Source organism: Cimex lectularius, unplaced genomic scaffold (genome assembly GCF_000648675.2).
Source record: "Cimex lectularius strain Harlan isolate CLEC.00 unplaced genomic scaffold, Clec_2.1 scaffold3, whole genome shotgun sequence".
Taxonomy (NCBI): Eukaryota; Metazoa; Arthropoda; class Insecta; order Hemiptera; family Cimicidae; genus Cimex; species Cimex lectularius.
Genome location: NW_019392688.1, coordinates 4,733,757 through 4,755,584, shown reverse-complemented (window position 1 = coordinate 4,755,584; position 21,828 = coordinate 4,733,757). Strand labels below are relative to the sequence as shown.

Genomic DNA, 21,828 nt, shown 5'->3' with positions numbered 1-21,828 from the left:
AGAGAGAGAGAGAGAGAGAGAGAGAGAGAGAGAGAGATAGAGAGAGCGGTGTTATTTAGAATCGCACAAGTAAGTAGAATGATCGAAAGAATGAGCAAGAGAAAATGAAACGAAGAGAGAAAGAGAGAACGAAAGAAAAGAGAGAGAGAATGAATGAATGAATGAGGTTTTATTTAGTATCGCAGAAGTGACTAGAGATAGATCAAAAGTATGAGAGAGAGAGAGAGAGAGAGAGAGAGAGAGAGAGTGAGAGAGAGAGTGTGAGAGAGAGAGAGAGAGAGAGAGAGAGAAATAAAAGAGGTTTTATTTAGAATCGCAGAAGTGCCTAGACCAAGAAAGTGTTAAGAAAATGATAAAGAAAAAGAGAAGGGGGAAAGATAAACTAAGGTAGTGAAAGTGAATGAGAGAGAACGAGACGAAGGAAAAGGGGGTGAGAGGAAGGAAGAGTTAAACTGATAAGTAAGTGAAAAGAAGAAGTGTGTGAGAGTGAGAAAGAGAAAAAATGCGAGAGAGAGGAGAGAGAGAGATTGTTTGATATAAATAGATAGGGTGGAACACAGACAGAGGTATAAATGACAGTATTTCTACAAATGATGTCAACAGATCAACTGTAATTATCCCTTTTATTGCAAATGTCGTAAAAAAATAGTTTGGTATTATAAGTATTATGTAAATTGAAATATATTTAATAGTTCGAAAGTTCATCCAAAGAGGATCAATATTGGCGAACCGTTTGGCTAGAAGGTCGCAGGGTACGCATGTAAACTGATAAAAGGTGCAGAGGTGGAGGGGTCCGGCGGTCGTAGTGCGAAGTGGGAGGGTGCCGTTCCTCGTATCCGCTCCTCAGTCCTCACATCTTCACGAAGACTCGGCCTAACGAGACGGAAATGCTGAAGACAGGAGCACGCACCCACGGACAGCGAGTCTCCAGGCTCACCCTGGAGCAGGAGGCCACCCTCGAGACGGAATTCAGCAAGGGGAAGACACTACACGAAACGGACCTGGCACTACTCGCAGCCGAAATAGGTGCCAACGAGACCGACGTCAGGGCAAGTCGACCACTTTATTTAAATAACTATAAAATCATAATATAAGAAGGATTTATAGGTGATTTTTACGGGTCGATGTTGATTTAGATCTTTCTTTGATACTATTTTTTCCTAGGTTCTTAAAGTGAAATTTTGCAATTTACATCCATTGTAAAGTTTTAAGAATTTTCACGGATATTGAGCATAATCTTCGTCCACCGACCTCAAATTTGAAGCATGATAGACTATCGTCTCTAGACGTTCGTGTCTAGGTTTATTAGATCCCTTTAGAAAAACACAAAACAAACTTAAACTCATCATTACAAAACATTTCGTAATTTTTTTATAAATTGTGACAGGAATATAATGCGTAATCATAAAATAATTGCCAGAATAGTGAAAAGATACTACAATTTTAGTTAAATTTGGAAATTTATTTTTCAACTTTATCACCTAACGTAACAGTTGTGTACTATATAATTTTAAAATTTTAAAGCTACAGGAGAAAAAATCTAAAAACCCAAGACAATTTGTAATGTCTTTACAAAAATAAATAATTATAAAACTAATAAATAAAGAGTAATAATTACGAATGATACAAACAATCAAAATTTATGAGCTAGTCAGATCAGAATTTTTAATAATAGTCAAATCACAACACTATAAAAAATTTGAAAATAGATAATCTAGATCATAGGAAGATTGACGAGAACGAGTTGAAATTTGATCATGAATAATCTAATAAAATTTGGAATTAAAATTGAATTATTACCGACCTTGATGTATTTTAATGCTATGTTGGGCACGTATTTCACTGAAGATGGCGAGAAGTCGCGCGAGTGAAACTTAAGAACCCAGTGAGAATCAAGTAAAGATCAATGGCGTTCAATTCAAAGTGACTTTTCACGTAGTGTTTGCCATAAACGGAGGATGCTCACTGAAGATGGCGTGAAGCCGATACGATTATGAATGGACCAGAGAGTAAACCAGCGAGAATGAACGGACTGAGTACAGTGTCTATTTGTTTCAGTCTGAAAATAACAGTTTTACCGTTTTTGGACTTTTTTTAAATTAAACGTGGCCCACATTAGCCAGTTGATATTTAAAACCTGAAAATAGCCTTACAAATGGTTGAACTGATAAGGTGATTATAAAAAAAAAGCAGTGGGATATGTTAAATTTGACAAAACTTTTTATACGAAAAACATTGTATAATTTACGTTTAATTTCCGCGGATGCAGGGGAAAATTCATCGAGCCGGCTGACAGGCGAGCTTAGTCCGCGTGAGAAAATCATAAAACCCAGGCAAAAGTAGCAGACTCCTGGAAGAAAAAATACTTCATGATTTATAAAACGTTTTGGTCTGAAAGTTGGACCTTAATCGCCTCCGATCAACCTGGTACTTGAGGTCAAGATGTTCGGTCGTTGCGTTTCCTCACTGCCTTGTTCTGTCAGACGCGCCCGGTTTCTCGCCATCTTCAATGATGGATTTGTCAATCGTGTACATAAGCTAGACCAAGCGACTTTATGCTGTGAAAATTCCACAGCGTTGGAGTTTTCCTGGATGGCATATTACACGACATTGTGTTATTTTTAAAAAATGCATTTATTTATTTAAAAACTTCTTTTTAAAAATGCAACAAGCAAAAATGTTGAAATTGTCAACACACAAGGTTGTATGCACTGATACACAAAAGGTCGTGGAACGCAAGAACGGCGTCCGTCCAGTGACTACGTTGTGAAATTAAGTTGTCCAACGAGGATTGGTGGGTAATGCTGTGATGATAATTGGGGGATTAAGGGGTTTAAGTGTTCGGGCAATGTAATGTAACACACAACCAACAACATGCTCAACATAGAAGGGAGCGATAACTATTGATCGAAGAATATTAGTTGTAGGGTTTGTAGGATTGGAACGGAACGGTTCCGTACAGTTCAAGTCCGTATGTCCTTAGGGGGGCAAGCAGAATAGTGTCTGTTTTTGTTGGTTAATGTAAGTTTGGATCGTTTGTCTAGTACTCTTTTGAACGGTCTGAATCTTGTATTTCAATTTTTACGTTTGAGTCTGGAATGTTATGTTTCATCAGCAAACGTAAAAATGAAAGTGTTAGGGTGAGTGGGTAGATCAACAGTGTAAATTGTGTAGATGAGGGAAGCGAGTGCACTACCCTGTGCATTATATTAATAATAATAAAGTGGAAAGTTTACGGGCCGACATACAGCTGAGGTCATCGCCGGCCCTCTGTGGTTCCTTCTTTTTCTTTTCTTTCGCGCGTATTTTGTTTTAAACTGCAGCCATCTGGTTTCTGACTCTCTACTTGTAAATGTGTACCAGGACGACATCCTAAAATACTAGCCTCTCGATTGTACCTCAGGTCGTCAAATACAGAATAGAAACAAAACAGATGTCACAAAACATCACCACAAACATAGATGTCTGGTCACATTCATTCCCCAGAGTAATCGATATTCCTCGCAGCGGGATTGATCCCACTTCATTTTCGCTAATAACTTACTTTTACCCTGTATACGTCACATATTCACCCTAGAGTGCTCGATATTCCAATGGGCGGGGGTTAAATAACCTCTTCCTTTCACGCTATTAAACTACATTCATTCCAATAAATTAACACAAACACAACACTCGATAGAAACATAGAAGTCTGGTCACATTACTCCTCCAGAGATATTTCAACACACTCACCCCAGAGTACTCGATATTTCAAGGGGCGGGGTTAAATAACCTCTTCCTTTCACGCTAATAAATTACATTCATTCCAATAAATTAACATAAAGTCAACACAGACACAACACAAACACACATAAAAAACTCTATATACATATAAAAATCCCTGTAGCCTTGACGTAAAGGAACTGCGATCTGTGCCCGCAGCAGTGCCCCAAGACTACGCACAGGTCCGATGATATGCCAAAATATTGTCTGCATTATATTAAAATTAGAAATAATTATAAAACCGAAGCAAATGTATCAAAGTCCGACCATTGGATGAAAATTGTTTTTATATTCCTTTCAATTAATTATTCTTTTTATCTAAGTCTTGGTCGAGAAGAAAAAGTTAGTGTCACGAGCGGGATTCGAACCCACGACCTTCGGCTTTCATCTCGACCAAGACCTTAGATAAAAAGAATAATTAATTGAAGTAATTCATATAATCAATTCTGACCGCTGAACATTATGGATTTTTTATTTATGAAACACGGTCTGCAAGATGTATCGATGTATGTATGTGATCGTCTATGATCAACCTGGTCCGGTAGCTCTCACATATAAATTATTTTTTTGCCTATTAGAAACAGTGAACAATCCCTCACTGAAGATGGCGTGTTGCCGAAGCGTATAAGTGTAATTTAGGAACCCGGCAAGAATAGACTCAGTAAGATCCGTGTCGTTCACAAGTTCTTTTCTGCATGAGTAACGGTTGTATATGACGTAAATTGGATTTTAAGTAATCTCTGTTTTTTTTTTTTTAAATTAAACTGCATTTGCTAGTTGATATTCAAGACCTGAAAGTAGTCTGAAAATGGCGAACTGATAAGGAGAGTAGAAAAACAGTTGAGTACGGTAAATTGCCTTTTTGGCATATTTCATTTTGATTGTTCCGCTCTATTTTTCTATTTATCTCGAGATTCCGGCCGTACTCTGTCCGAGTGAAAGTCGACGCCATATCTGCAATGTGGTTTTTGCCAGAATTGTGACTTATTTTTTTTATTGTGTGTAATTTACCGATTTTATGGGCCATTCTAACCGAGAAACTTCCATAAGGGTCGAATGTTCATCGCGCACGTTCCGAACACAATAACCAATCAACTTAAAGCCTTGAAAAAGCCACGTTTAGAATGATGTGAACATTTAAACATTTTGTTTTCGACCCTCAGATTTTTTTTCCAATGGAATTTTACAAAAACAACGTGCGCGTTACTTTAAAACTAAAACACACTGAAGAATTAATAGAAAAACAAGAATAGAACCACTGAGTATAATATATTCAATACTGAGTATAATTTATTCAGTAAGTGCAAGAAAATACAAAGAAACATAAAATGCGCTTACTAGATTAGATAAGACATAAAGACTTAATTAATTCAATAATTAAAAAATGACGATGGGATTTCTTTTTTTCGTTCATTTTCTATTTAATCTTTTCATCTTCCCAGCAGATTGCCTCAGCTTTTACAATTCGGCACGCAGTTATTGAACGTTGAAGTTCTTACGAGATTAAATCATTAATTACCACGGTTCGGAGATCGGCAAAAAATTCCGACTAAATTTCCCAACAAGTGTGGTTTATTGTCTTAAAGCATAAACTTATTTTTCTATATCTTGAATGTACTCCGAACTACATCATATAAGCATGATACGATGGTACGATTCCGCTCCACCAGTACAAAAAAAAGTGAAGGAATTCCTGGCTATCGATACCAAATAAAATAATGTTTTACAATCACATTATTGGGCAGTTTCTCATGAAATGTCCGATTTTATAATTTCAGAAATTCAGAGAGGATATAGCGATATTCTGTTGTTTACTTCCAATTGTTTACAAATTACAACTGTGCAGTAATTAATCTTCCACTTTTGTTTAAAATGATGAGCTCCCCAAGTAGTATACCTACTAGATTAGTGTACCTCCGAATATGAATATGGAAACACGCGATTTTCGTGTACAAATTTAAACTTGGTCATTCGGCAGCTGAGGCTGCTAGAAACATCAGCAATGAGTTTGGGGAATGGAGTATAAATGACCATTCGTAAATTTTCGGAAGGGAATACCGAATTGGAAAACAATTCCGAGGAAGACCTCCAACTTTAATTGACAACTATGTCCTTAAGCTTCAGGTGGAATAAGAGCCACTATCAATCAGTCTGAGGACTCGCAGCATAACTAAATGCAAGTGCAGCTACCTTGTCAAGACTATTAAGGACCATAGGGAATGTCAAAAAACTTGGGTCCTCATGAGCTCACTGAGCGACAGGAGTTAAAGCGCCGTGAGACGTGCGTTTCGTTCCTCGCCAGACAAAAAACCGAGCCTTTTCTTGAAGGAATAATCACTTGCGATGAAAAATGGATTTCACGTGACAATCAGCGTCGGTCAGGGCATTGGTTAAACATCGACGGAAGACCAGGACACATGCCAAAACCAAATTTACACCAAAAAAATTGACGGTAACCGTATGGTCGACCATGGCTGGAATTATTCACTACTCCTTTTTGCCTCTATTAGGCCATTACCTATACATCGTACTGCAAGGAAATTGACGAAATGCGTAATTACTCGAAAATCATCCTGCATTGGTAAATCGGAAAGGCCCTATACTCCTCCACGACCACGCCAGGCCTCATGTTTCAAATTGAAGGAGCTACGATGTTCATCATCATCCACCTTATTCTCCAGACTTGTCTCACAGATTTTCACTCGTTTAGGAATTTATGAAAAAATTTCGAAAATGATGTTCAAATTCAAAAAGCGTTTTCAGATTTTGTTTCATTTCAAAGCTCATCCTGTAGATACTCAACTAGATAAACTATGACATTAATGAATGGACTAAAGATTTCTAAATTAGTCATTGTAAAATTAATAGTCAGTCTCAGTTGGCCATTTTAATTAAAAAATAAATAAACAAATCCACTCCACCAAATTTATAAATCTCCAACATGCATTTAAAAATTAACGGTAATCCTTTTTTGTTTAACTCCGTTGGGAAATTGCGTAGAAACAATGCGACACAAAACTAGTTCGTGCTCATTCCCGAGACCGGACGCGGGCTGCAGAAAGCTTTAGAAGACGACGCCACTTTCGAATCCGACACGACAGTTAGCAGTGCCATGGAGAAACACACCCGGCTGTGATCTTCACACGTTTTCTCCCAGATGGGTGTTGATACCGTCTGTTGAAAATTTTAAATCGAAATAGACAGAAAGAAAAAAACAAACAGAAAGCTGCGGTGGCGAATGGGCGAATCAAAGCTCGTAGAATCGTGGAAAAATCCGACAAAATCACGATCATAGGGGTGGCAGCAAATTATAAATATCTAGGTGTTCAGTTTCTACACTAAACTTCAGATCAAACACTGCTTGAGGAAAACGGCGTATCGGAACTGTTTGGAAGGATTTTCAGCATGAATAGAGACATCGGTTTAGTAGCTAAATATAAAGTGTTTGATGCTGTTTTGTGCGAAGTGATGAGCTACGGTCAGGTCTTGGGTGAAGCTTACAGGTCGAAAAACTACGTTTCTTTACAAAAAGGCTATTCAGACTGCCAATGCACCAAACTATAGGGTTTAATTAAAAACAGGGGCACAATTTTGTTTTTCTTACACTCTGAAACTTCAGTTCTCTTATTATTTAATTAATCACAGCCAGTAAAGATTAATGTAAATAGTAGCTAGGGAAAAACGAGTATAAAATGTTTTGATTTAAAAATTGGCTGCAGTTAATGGGAAGATACGATGTACATCTAGATGCACACCCCATTTTAAATTGGGCGAATCAACTAACTATTGAGTAAAATTGCGCTGGGTCAAAGAAAGAAGTTAGAAAGAAAGATGTGTAACCTTTCACGTTGAAATTATGACGTTATAAAAAATTTATATTATTAATATATACAGATTACTTTCAAAGTACGGGGGAGGGGACGCAGTGTCACAATTACAAACCCTGGCTGACAAGCGTAATTTATATGTTCTTTACGCAATATAAATAAAGTGAACAACACATTCCACTCTTTAGCAGAGAACCCGTTCAGTTGATGATGTTATTTCATTACTTAATGATAGTAACTGGAAAGATTCGGTTCTGTATAAAAAAGCGTCTTTATTATACAAAAAACATATTTGTTTTAATTATTAGTTTATTTTTTTCGTTGGGGTTTTTTAAACTTTTCTAATTGTTGAATTTTTATTTTTAATTACCGTTCAGTTCATCTTTTCTTTTTTCCTTAATTGTTAATTGTTGATATTTAAAATTCTGAAGACTATGGAAGACGGTCAAATGACCATGCATTAGATCTGAAGAAAAAAAGAATTTTATATTTTATAATTATTCAGAAATCGTGAGATGCGGTCTGGTGTGATGTAGGTTTCAGAAAAACATTTTCTTTATCGTGCCAACGTTTCTATCTTTATTGACATCTTCTTCAGGGCCTTGTGTTGTCTGCATTTCAGCAAAAAAGTTCTCTGGTTGATAGCCGATGCGAGTTTCTTCTCATTGTTGGCGATGTCCTTCAGAGTACTTTTAGTTGTGTGTCCATATGTAGTTGAAATTTGTTCATAGAATCCCATGTTCTTCGTTCTTCTTGTGTAGAAATGTGTGGTGTCATCTCACGATTTCTGAATAATTATCGATTAACGGTCACTAATCACCACACATTTATATTTTATTGTGTATTTTTTTATATATAAATATGACTGTATGTAAATGAAAGCATAAAACATTCATTCATTCAATATCTACTTTCCCCTTTTTTTGGGGGGGGGGGGGCGGATGATTTTTCCCAGTTTTAACAGGTTAATTTAGGCTTTATTTAATATTTAGATAATTTTTATATAAAATTTACAGAATAGAAATAGTTTCAGGTGGGGTATGGCAATTTAATTTTTGCATGATGATGATTATTTAATACTCGAAGTCCGGATAGCTTAAACTTCTGTGAGTAGAACTATCTTTCCAAAAGGTGGAAAAAAGGTGTAAAATTTACTACAAAGCTCTTGGAATCAGACGGTTGAAATTTTATGCCGCTTCAAAACATAAACATCATAAACAAAACAAAAATTCAGGTATCGTTTTTACGAGCGCAATTTAACACTTCGGATAAAAATTGAGCCCAAATGACAAACAAGGATAGGAATTAAAGTTGAAACCAGGCCACAACCATTTGGCCAGATAACAAGCAATTAGGGACCGTATTACTCTATTTTTCGTATTTGTTCGGCAAACTGAAAATATTTTTGAATAACAACTCTTATCGCGTTTGTATAATGAACAGGTTTGAAATGATCGTTCATAAAAATGTCTGAAAAATAAACAACGGAGGGTAAAATTGTGTCCGTGCTTCTTTTGTTGATGTTCGGTTCTGTCTAACCGTCTCTCTCCCTCGCTCTCTTCCTTATGAAACTTCATCCGTCCCTAATCCGAGCTATGCTTATTATCAACTGACAATGATTTTCAACTGTTCCAACTGATTAAGAGAGATTCGCAACATGTACGTGTCGAAAATGGACGAACGCTGAAAATAATGAAAAGGGAAAAACTTCAAAATTGTGCGAATTTCCTGCAAACGTGTTTTTTTTCAAGTTGAATATTTTGGAACTAAAGCTTTCCTTCACTACAGAAAAAAATCTCAATTCAGAAATAATCGAGCTTATCACTTGCAGACTGTATATGCAAATTTCCTTTCGCAGAATTACGCTTTTGGCTTACAGCTTCAGGGTTTATTGCACCAAAGACCGAAAAGGTTGGTGAGCACGATTGTTATCTTTAAATGGAAACCATGCGACTCCATTGCTGTTACACTATTCAAATTTTAAACTCAAGATTTTTCTCCTATTTTGGGCGTCATGGAAACAAATAGAAAAATATAAAGTGCTGATTTGAGAAATCCTTCAAATCGATTTGTAAAGTAAAAATGCATACGAGGAATAAAACCTTGCCTTTTATTTCACCATTTTTTACAATATTTGGAGGAAAGGAACTGGAGAACGCCGAAGGTCTTCAAACGACCGGTTAAAATATTCTTAAGACGTCTTGTGAATTTCAAATAGAAAATTGCTCTTTAGCCGTGTCTTTTTATTAACTTTGTATTAAAATTTCAATAAATCCGATTCATTATTAAAATTTCTCCAGAATCCTTCATAGGTAGGTATGTATGTAAAAGTCAAAAGTCGGCCAAAAGCTTTCTGAATTTTTCATTTTAACCGGTGACACGTTTTAGCATTTTGCACGCTAATAGCTCGTTTAAAAAGGAGATCATTTAAATTTTTTTACACTTTTTGTTGGTTTTTAAAGAAATGGCACGTTTTCGGCGAAGATAAGCCACACCACAAACGGGTTTCTTGCGTGTCCCTCGACCTACGACTTTTTTCCTCACCATCCTGGATACTAGGACTATCTGATTTTGAAAATATTATATTATAAAAAAAATACACATGGCTGTAAAGAATTATAAACAGAGTATAAGAATCAATGTTTCAACTACGATGAGCGCACTATATCAATTAGGTTCTTTCCGATTTAGTGTTTTGGTCTGTCAGACTGGTTTTTGATAATTCTGACAAATTAACGCACAGACCAACTACCTAAGAAGGCCTGATACAACAAAGCAGCTAGGGGTGTTATTTTAACTTAAATTACCAATAGCCCTCGCGACAGCAGGACCGGAATCTTAAAATAAACCAAAAAAATAGATTGGAGCAAATAAAATAGAAAATTATCAAGAGGCAATTTAGCATACTCCACTGTTTTTTTTTTGTCCACGTTATCAGTCCAACCATTTTACGACTACTTTCAGGTCTTTGATATCAACTGGAACATGCCACGTTTAATTTTAAAAAAGCTGAGATAACTTAATCATTGAATTTACGTCATGTATTTCCGTACAAAAACAGAAGAACTGTTATTTTCAGGCTGAACCGGATCGACACTGATGACTCTACTGGGTCCATCGATTCTCGCTGGTTTCTCACATTCCACTCATACGCGTGTAGGCTACACGCCATCTTCAATGTGCGATTGTTTCTAACAGACAAAACAATAAAAGAAAATATACGTGAGAGCTGACGGATCAGGTTATCGTAGACGTAACCTTTTTTAGAACTCAATGTTCCATAAATCAAAACATATTTTCATCCAGCGGTTTGACGTTTTACTCTTATTTCTAAATTTAATAGCAGAACCTCTAACCCGATTGAGAAGTGGCCATACGCGGTTGACCCACGAACACATGTCCAACATGATTGAAGGGTTTCATTACTTAGCTCCATATAGGGAGCGAGTAAGAAGCCGCCCAACATAAGAATCGTGCTCGAGCATGGCAGCGAATCCCTGTTTCCTCTTTTCGTCAAAACATATTTTATGACATTTTATTATATTACTTATAGTTTTGTGTACCCAATATGTGTTGAGAGTGAATGTATTTATTGTGTAGTGTAAGAGGGTTGATGTCGGAATATTTAGAACCCCATCGACCCACAATTAAGTGTAAAAGGTGATGAAAGAATATCAAGTACTCCACCACCCTAATTGAGTGAAAGGTATGTAGCTAGGAAAGAATGTATGCAGAATGAGCGAGTGTAAATGATCTAGGAACTGCATGCGCGGGTGCTGAATTGACCTAGCAACTGGCAGCATCCAGAGCCCAACCTCGGTTGCTGGAAGGATAAGATCGAGGTCTGACCCCGGATTGCCAACACCTGAGTTGGGTAATTCTCGAGGTCTGCGCATAATTTATATTATAAATTACAAAAGCTGGAATTCCCGGTGGACTGGAAGGAGTACTTGTCAGCTATGCACATGTGTAATTTGGGCGTATAAAAATCCAATTGAAAATATAAATTTAATATAATAAGTTTTGTCAAGATATTTCATACTTGATAACTCGATCGCCATCGACTTTTCTTAGCATGTATCAAGCAAAACACATGTACGGTCTGGCTTATGAACATACTTCTACCACAGAATACGGCGAGAAGCCGAAACACGTCTGAAGACCTAGACAACAAGGAAACGGAACGACCAAACATGCTCACCTGTAGGAGGGATTTCTCAAAAAATAATTTTTGTTTTATTTGCAAGAAGAGAAGATTGCACGATATATGGTGGATAGAAGGTACGATTCTTAGTGATTTAATGATGACCTCAACCAGAATTTATTCGAGAGGTAGAGAGAGTAAAAACATTAAATGTGAATAAGATTGGACTTGCTTTCTAATTTTTTAATTTATAGAAAATGAGAATTCAAGTAAAAAACGCATTCTGCATTTCTGCTTCGATCGAAGTTTCGACTAGTGTCGTTGTCTGTAGTTCTTCGAACCTAATAAAAATTTTCTTAGCCGGTGGGTCCAATTAGTTTCGCCGCGATAGCTCCGGATATCTCAAAGGCCACCTGCTCTATAACGACTTTTCTTCTGCAAAACTGACCGGGAAATACAGCCTTTTCGACTGGAGCTCGGCGAGTAGCAGTTATTACCCCGTTGGGAAAAACCTGAATGATTTTCGACGATGAACCGTTTTCTTTTGTTATGGGTAAATTGAGGCAATGGGAACCTATTAAAAGCGATTCTAACTGCCTCTTTTTTTTTCCCAATTACTTCCTCTTTTATTCTTTGTAAAAGATTCCGCATAAATATGCTTTCGTACGTATTTGGTAAGAGTTAAATTTGTCCGGAGGAAAGATAAATAAATATATTTTGTAGGAATAGTGGCGGTTTTTCAAACTCGATTCAAAAGAATTCTCCACTTTTCATAAACTGTTTACGCCCGCCGAGTTTACTCAGCTAGGAAGGAATTCGAGCGTTTCGCCTAACACCTGCCAGGAAAGCACAACTTTCAACAGCCAGCATAAATATATAAATAATTATGTGAATGCTGAAATTCCAGGTTCAAAAACTTATTTGTATTCAGCATCTATGTTTTTTCTTTTTCCGTGATCCTGCAAGCTACAAGGGCTTGGTTATCAGCGTGGGCGACGATAATGGCGAAAACCCATTTTTGAGTCTAAATGTCGAGAATACCTAATGCAGGTACGAGTTGAATCATAACGAAGTACGTCTTGGACTTAACACAAGGAGAGCAATTGAAACGATTTTCTCTTACTTCATTTTAGACATAAAAAGCAAAGCACATCATAAACTGTTCCTACCTTTCCTTCCACTGTGATAATAAAATCCTCAGTTCTTTATTGAATTTTAATCAACTTAAAAAAATAAAGCAGCAATATGATGATTAAAGGTATAATTTAAAATTATTATAAGTTAAGCAGTAACGAATAATAGTAATGAGTGAATATTGATGAGGGACGCCATGAAAGGAAAACAGACCAATTGAAATTCTAAGCTTTATTTTTATCGTTACATTGCTTATTGATTACTAGTACTGAAGGTCTGTAGACCCAAACATTTCAAAATGAATGAATCTGTGTTTATTTCAAACTGTAATATTCTACATTATGTTTTTTAGGGTTTAAAAGTAACACCAATCGGAGGACTTTTGGACCATAGTCTGACCATTTGAGTTGAATAAATTAATTATTTTGTTTCAAAGCTTTCTCTGAAGGAGTTTTTATGCAAAAATTCATCTTTTTCTAAAAATAGTAGTTGTATGATACTTGAATCTTGGAAAAACTACTAAACGCCTTTGAACCAAAACAAATGAGTCTTTACGACAAACTTAGCTTAAATGCGTAAACTAGTGGATAAGGATCAAACTGTAAACTATTTTGAAGTGTTTTTATATTTGCATTTTAGTTTAAAGGCATACATGCAGATAATCTCGATCTGCCCTGATCCAAATGGCAGAGGGATTTAGTTTTACATTTATTTTAATTCACCGTTAAATTCCGTAGTGATTTATATTCTTCCAGCCTATTTATTACCATCGGCATTTAAATTTCTATCGAAACCTAGTTCAAATCATCAGTCAAAACATTCCTTTCTTTTATCCACACAAATTAATTTTTGTACAAATATGCACTTATTTATGAGATTTCTCTGTGCGGTAATGGCCCTGTAATTTGGTCGTTCCGATTTTCTTTATCTGCCTATCTTAACTGTGTTGATCCGCCGTCAACCCGTGCTGAGTCTGTGTTTGTGTTAGCCTTTATACAGTTAAAGTGTTTTTTTTAAAATAATTAGTTTTGTCATTGTAGTCTTATTTTTTATGACTTACTTTAATCTACTCTTTTGATGATTGAGTCATTTTTCCTTAGTTCGTGTTTTAGTTTTTGAATGAGTTTTTCGTCGTTGTGTGCAGTTAGGTGTCTTATGGGTCCATGTTGTTCTGTGGGTAAAATGTTTCTCGCTGTATCTACGTTTATTACTGCTTGGATGAGGTGTTGTTATGTGTTAGATGACTTGATGTTGTGTTTAAGTCCTTTTTGTAATAATTCTTTTTCATATTTGTTCCATGTTAGGTTTGTTTAGGTATAATTTATGAAGTGTTGTATGAATTGGTTTTTCGTCGTGTTTGTGACTTGTGTTCGTGATAATTTACGGTGATCTCTTCTTGTAGGTGCTTTTTTCAGTCTTTCACAATACTTAAATTTCTTATTAACTTATAAACTCAACTTTTGCCCAGCGACAATTTTTTTTTTTTTTTTTTTTTTTAATCATAATTTTAATAGAGAAGAATTTTTGTAGCCCGCAATTCATAGCCTATATCTCTTTAAGTCCTCAAAATTTCTTTATGTTTTCATTTGAATTTTTTGGCCTAGTACTCTATGTTTTCATTTCATCTGGCAATGAAAAAACACGATTCTCTTTATGCAAACAATCAAACTGTTCCTGTTTATATGTTTGCTTAACAAAATATACACTCAAATCTGACAAAATCTCATTTATATCTTTAGAATCTGTATAATATTGGTTATAATATTTGTACTATTTGATAATGTTCTGTGTTTGATTTCGTACCAAGAACCATTTTATTAATCTAGGGATAATGTTTCGTAGTTCAATGAAATTTTGTTATTTAACGTGAAAAAAAAGAAATCTTAAAATACATATAATATTCGCACAGCTCATATCTTATTTTAGCTTCCTTACGTAAACAACATAATTTATAGACATGTACATAGCAATATAACATACTGCAGAGTCGAGTTGAACCCGGTTTGCGAAGTTTATGCTTACTCCAGGCTGTTATTAGTCGCAAGAAGAAATTAGTGAAAGTCTTATTATAAATCTATCGATTGGAAAGGCGGATTTGAAAATAGAAACCGGCCTCTTTGATCATTTTTTTTAAATTGTTACATATTCACTTTTCAACAATACAAAGTTAAAACTTAATGATAACCTAACGTACACCAAATATTATGTAATGTAAATGCTTAAGTACCTACTTAATTTAGACAAAATATTTAGTACTATAAAATAATGACAAATATTATTACCTCCCAAAATTTACATAACTTGCGATATTCTCTGTGTTGTCTCGGATTGAGGAATCTGTAATTTGGTCGTAGCCATCATTTTGGTCCGCCTATCCTCACTGGATTGGTCAGTCAGACTTTTGGCATTTCAGAAATGGCGTTCTGCGTACAAAATTGCAATTATCAAACTTTTCTAGTTGTCCATTTATATTTATTTCATAGTGTTATTCATGGTCAGTCGTGTGACTCTGTATAGACACGCTACTGATTTAATCAGGACCTTCCGTCTCAATGTAAATAGGATTACCAAGGATTACAGAAATTCCAAATCCCGGGTCCATTTCATCATTTAGTCCCAGTGCTTATTCAGTTTAGCGTTATATTTTTTTGGCTTTGTATCACATTTGCGGTCATGGACGGTCGTTCTAGGACTTGACATTGTTTTAAAAAAAATCTATTTGAAAATATCCCCGGAGCCTGGGTCGGATTTATAACAGTCGTAAGGCCTTGATAAGGAAAGAGGGACAGATAGACTTTTCATTTCCCTTGGGACGTGGCCACAATTGGCCCTTTGTGCCTCAGCCGGATCGTGTTAAATGTGGTCCAGTTAGCGGCGGATCCGACCACGCGATAACGAGCCATCATTTATCCACAAAAACCCCTTCATTTTCCTAAATGCTGTTTGATGAAATCGAAATTGAGAACGAATTGGCGTTACGTCAACGCTGACCATTGTCCTCATTCGAGGTCCGTCAAGCATCGCTGTTCAACCTTGTTCGACTCGACCTAATGCTTAATTACATTCTGACGTCAATTTGTATTTACGATGAATTAAAGAGCCGGTTAATTAACTGATCAAATTCGATTTACTCGTTTGATATTAGTCATACGATATCCTCTGACCGACTATGACATCATGTAATTACAATATTTTGCATATTCAACATCAACCAGAATAATTTTTTCTTAACACTAGAACTTTCCGTTTTCAGTTTTCTCATTATACCATAAGGATCATACAGGCGCACAAGAACAACAAGCTAATTTAACAACCGTTTATGTTACAGGCAAATAAATAATATTTGTCAATTGCCATTATTTTCTAACCGGGTGACGTTATGTTCCAAGAAAAAAATTTAACTGTAGCTTTTATCGCTCCGAGGTCTTCGAGGGTATCGTGAAAGATCATTAAATGCAGTTTAGAAAAAAATGCGATATCTTTGTGACCCATGAGAATTTCGATTTTGCCAATTGAATAGCCTGAAACTAAGCCTATAGCAAATGGTATTTATCAGTTTTAAAAATTCCAAAGAGAAGAAGTGTTACAAATTGATTCACTTTCACAAACAAAAAATAATTTCTAAAGTTTATAAGAATATAATGTTTTTCTGATTTTGTAAAATTTATTTCTAGTAGATTTTCTGTCCCTTCCTCCTCAATTTCCTGAACTTTTGGCTAAAATTTTCCAGCAATACGTATTACTGATTTTGTTGATACAAATTATTTACGTATTCATGTCTAATATATTATTTCAAGTACAAAAATAAAATAAATAATTTTGCACAAGCAAATCTATGACCAATCATGATCTGAGATCAAATATTTTCAGGCGTCTTCAACGAAGTAACAATGATGCAGTTTGTTTTTTACTGGTAGTACATATATAGGGTGGTCCATCATAAATCCGAAAAAAATTAGGTTATAGTACATCCTAAATAGAGTAAAATGCAACCAACCGAACTGTTCTATCTCGGTCCGGTCGGGATTATGAACCTTTTGAATTTTGTTGAATACACGAAAGTTTTTTTTTATTATTTAACTTTCCTTTAAGGAAGGCTAATTTATGGCCTTATGTACATGTAAGTTTATTACCCAATACAAAGAATTTTAAAAAAGGAGAAACGTTTGATAAATTTCTAAAAAATAACTGTTTTTCAACATTACAAACATATTGGGTTGTCCGGAAAATAATGCAGGATTTTGGTATTAAACAAAAAAAAAGAAACTAGTTACTTTAAAGCAATGTTCTTTAATCAAAATAATTTCCCATACTCTCAATACATTTCTCCCAACGTGTTGGTAACTTATTAATTCCGTCTGAGTAGAATTCAGAATTTTTAGAATTGATAAAGTCAATAAATGCATTTTCCAGTTCCGTTTGATTTTTGAATATTATGTGTTGTAAGTAGTGGTCCAGGTGTCTAAAAAAATGGTAGTCAGTAGGCGAGAGGTCCGGAGAGTAGGGTGGGTGAGGCAAAGTTTCATAGCCAAGCTCCAATAATTTTTGTGACGTTACACGTGACACATGTGGTCGAGCGTTGTCATGCAACAAAATGGGCCCTTTCCGATTGACCAAAGAGGGCTTCATTACTGCCAATTTCTGATGCATGGTATTAATTTGGTTACAGTATGATTCAGCATTGATGGTTTCGCCAGGATTTAAGAAGCTGTAGTGTATTAAACCAAATGAAGCCCACCATACCGTAACCATTACCTTTTTTTGATGAGTTGGGGGCTTTGGAGCTTCTCCTTTGTCGAGCCACTGTCCAGAACGTCTAGTGTTATCGTAGAGAATCCACTTTTCGTCACATGTAACAATTCTGGCCAGAAATGGGTCATTTTTGTTTCGACAAAGAAGTGATGCACAAACATCAAAGCGCTGATTTTTTGGCGATCGTTTAATGAGTGTGGAACCCAATTTTCGAGTTTTTTCACTTTTCCAATCGCCTTGAGGTGGTCAGCGACGGTCGTTTTACTGACTTTGAGTTGCTCTGCAAGTTCTCGAACAGTTGTTTTGGGGTTTTCTTCCACCACTGATCGCAGAACATCATCATTAAGAGAGGAAGGCCTTCCACGACCTTCTTCATCTTCAAGGCTGAAATCTCCCTCCCGAAATTTTTTAAACCACCTTTGCACAGTGCACTCATTAACACAACCCTCGCCCCAGACTTGGTTAATGTTTCTAGCCGTTTGGGCTCCGCTTCGGCCGAGTTTAAACTCGTAAAAGAAAATCGTACGAAATTCTCGCTTTGACATTATAAGGATGACTGAATTATTTCCAAGTAGCGGAATGCTACAGAGGTAAACAAACAATATCATTTGGAAGAGGATTAATAAGTGTTGACATTCATACAAATGAGTAATCCTGTAAACGTAAACAGAATATTTTATATAGATTTTTTTTAATGAAAACTTAAAATCCTGCATTATTTTCCGGACAACCCAATATTTGTAGGGGTACCAAACATAAAAACTTCATTTAATAAGCCTTCCTAAGGTGTACTCGAAATTCCAAAAACGTCAACCCTTCAACGGTAAAATCAACCTGGAATGTTAAAAAACATGGTTCAAACGTGCAAATTTAACGCTTACAGAAGTGGAGTGAACTGTGCAATTTCGAAAATTTTAAACAGCAGTGTGGATGATGCAGAATTTAAAAAAAAAGAAAGAAAGAAATGACTTGTGTAATATTATTAAGTCAAATCTCTTTATTACGAAATAAAATACTAAAAAAAGAAGAGAAACAACAAATGTTCAAAATGCCTTCCGTGGTGTCTAACGCATGCTCGTACCGTTTTCTCATTTGTCCAACGGTGACTTTTGTACGATTCTATTTTCTTATAGGAAATTTGATGCAGAATTCAAAAATATGGTTAAAAATTGGAACAGATGCTATAGATCTTGAAAAAATGCCAATTTATGGCTTAAGATTGGGATATTTCGAACACATGTAAAAATTCATAACTTCCGGCCGGATTGAAATACGTTGGTTCCGTTGATTACATTTTAATCTATTTAGGATGTACTATAACCCAATTTTTTTCGGGTTTATGCTGGATTACCCTGTACACATGGAAAGTTCAGGAGCCGACAAACAGAAGTCTGGTAACATTCACACCCCAGAGCACTCGATATTCCAAGGGGCGGGGTTGAACCCACTCCATTCTCGCGAATAACTTACTTTTACTCACCAGTCGTCAGACACTAACCCCAGAGTTCTCGATATCCCAAGGGGCGGGGTTAAGAAACCCCTTTCTTTCACGGTAATAAATTACATTCATTCCTATAAATTTACATAAGCATACAAACAGACGTCTGGTCATTTCACTCTCCCAGCATTCGATATTTTTCGGGGCGGGGTTGAACCCACTCCATTCTCGCTAATAACTTACTTTTACTCTCCAGTCGAAACAACACCCCAAAGTACTCCATATTCCTCGAGGCGGGGTTAAGAAACCCTTTCCTTCAGCAGTTCTGAATAATGCAGGAACTGGAGGTAGGTGCAGCCGGCAGGGTATTGACTACGAGGTCTTTATTGCTCAGGAATGGATTTCAGGCGGAAGCACAGAATATGCCCTATTGCCACAGTCTCTTTTTGTCATAGTCGACACCGGGATCTTTTAATAATCCCATTTGTCTTTAGGTGGTATTTTAATATACCTGCTAGCCAAAGTGTTGTTGGTAACTTTCTTCTTTTAAGTTAAATGGATCAGGTTTGACAAGTGGATTCACCAGGCTTCTCCATTGTTTGACAAAATATTTGTGAACCAACTCGCAACATTTTACTTTGGTCGAAGCAGTATGGTTTATCTTGTTGGGCGTACTGAGTCTGGAGAAAGAAAGTATTTCGCTCACGAAATATAAAAAAGGTCCTAGATGACTGACGATTTATATATATAGGATTTATAGTGTCACACAGAACTATCTTTCCATCTACAAAAATTTCTTATTTTGGTCCTTCGAAAACAAAAACCTATATAAATTAATTGATTGGGATTAGTTTTCTGTAAATTGGAAAATTAACTACCCTGCTTTATGAGCTGTAGCTCCCCCTCCACCCCCAAAGTGATACACTGTGGGCTATTTCATTGGCTATTTTAAGTTGGTCGTCGACCTTCCAGAATGTTGACTGCCAGAGAAATCACATTCGCTAAACCCGGCAAACGAGGGAAACAGCACCTTCACCAATCTAATCTTTCTGCTAAACTTAAATTTATATTTTTACGATATAAAACAGTACTAAGCAACAAATAGACTATTTTATTCCGAACTGGCAAGCATGTTTGGATTATCTCTTTTACGACAAGTTTATTTAGAATATGTTTTACTTATTAATTATTTGGCGGTTTTTCTGTTTCAGGAGTGGTATATCCAGAGGGTGGCGACCTGGAGGAGAAGTCAAGGGCTGTCAGACTGCTTTGGACAGATTTAAAAGCAACCTATTTATATTTTTTAAACGCCAATACCAATGCAAACCAACTGTAAATTGTTCAAAAGTTAACCAACCACATCTACCGCCGAGTACGAAATGGTTATTATTATTAGGATTGGCACCCTACGCCTAAATCGGTGCCCGAGGTGGAAACGTTGAGTCTCAAAATTATTTTTAGAGCATTTGTTTACAATCGACTCTCGAGAATCTGTCCCAATGCCAATTTCACCTTTTAAAATAAAGCACTCCGGAAACGTTTCCACCTTTTCCCCTCAACCCTACACCAAAAATTCACTCTTAGTTTTCATTTTTATTAACAAATTATTTATATTGTGTATATAATGTTATTTTTGATTAAAAACTATTTAAAGTACTTTTTATTTGTACCATTTGTACCTTTACAATTTTGTTTTTACAATATATAAATATTTTTCAGAATTATTTTGGGTCTACATGTTCTTGCTATAGAACAATAATGCCTATTGCCTCTTAATGGTGATCTTCCATTTTTAACTTAATGTTTTATTTTGTCTTCCCATCCTCACTCTTTTGATTCATCAGCTTTTCGCCATCTTCAATGGAGCGATTCCTGTTTAGTTGAGTACCTGGTGTTATCTTTATCTACTGAACCCCTTCACATATAAAGTCTGGGTTCAGAACAATAAATAAAAAAACAGACCAGATTACACAGGTCCACCACTGAAGATGGAAAGCTGAAATGTGTCCGATAGACCAATCAGCTTAAACATTCAACACCCCAGAACATGGGAATTCATTAATTCCAAGAGGAAATTTTACATAAAGTGTATATTGCTAACAGAAAAGGGCACCACTTGAATGAAACAGAAAGTCCAGGGGATGCATGATCTTTTGAACCTGAAACGGTTTGGGTACGTCATTTCACACTGAATGCATGATTCATTTTAATCACCACATTCACATATGTTTTTATAATGCATTCTACAACTATTTGACTTACTTCTAGACTGTTGTGGTTACCATAAAAAATATAATTTATATTCATTTGGACAACTAAGCAAAATCTGACCCTTCTCCTTACCACACGTTTTGAGTGTTACAAATTTTTTTATGATTACTACTAATCAATGTAATTTAGATAATGCTCAAAAACTACTCATATATTGGAAAATATCACAATGGTTTTCTTAATTTGGCCATATATGGTGGACAACTTTATTCAATTAAGGCCTAATGTAAATTGAACACAAAAATCAATAACTTCATCAAATCAAAAATATTGAATCAATACAGTTTATCAATTTATTTATTACTTTATTGCTGAATTGTGATAACCACAGAAGTGAACGAAGTTTCTCTTTGTTTTCAAGCCACCAATCTACAAATCCTAGCAGAAGAAATTTTATGCATGCTGAGGGAGAAAATTGAGATGAGCAAATCATTAAAATAAATTAATATATTAAAAACTTAAAAATCAACAGATGTCATACACCAATAGTCTAGTGTAAC

General features: G+C 35.8%; 1 protein-coding gene across 1 annotated transcript; it reads left to right on the top strand.

The window, feature by feature from the left end:
• The first annotated feature begins 805 nt into the window (after positions 1 to 805).
• LOC106662207 (homeodomain-only protein-like) lies at positions 806 to 20,713 on the top strand. The gene is made up of 2 exons (XM_014386093.2): positions 806 to 1,049; positions 20,269 to 20,713. The coding sequence occupies exons 1-2, from the start codon at positions 888 to 890 to the stop codon at positions 20,338 to 20,340; spliced, it is 234 nt and encodes a 77-aa protein (XP_014241579.1). The 5' UTR covers positions 806 to 887; the 3' UTR covers positions 20,341 to 20,713.
• The last annotated feature ends 1,115 nt before the right edge of the window (positions 20,714 to 21,828 follow it).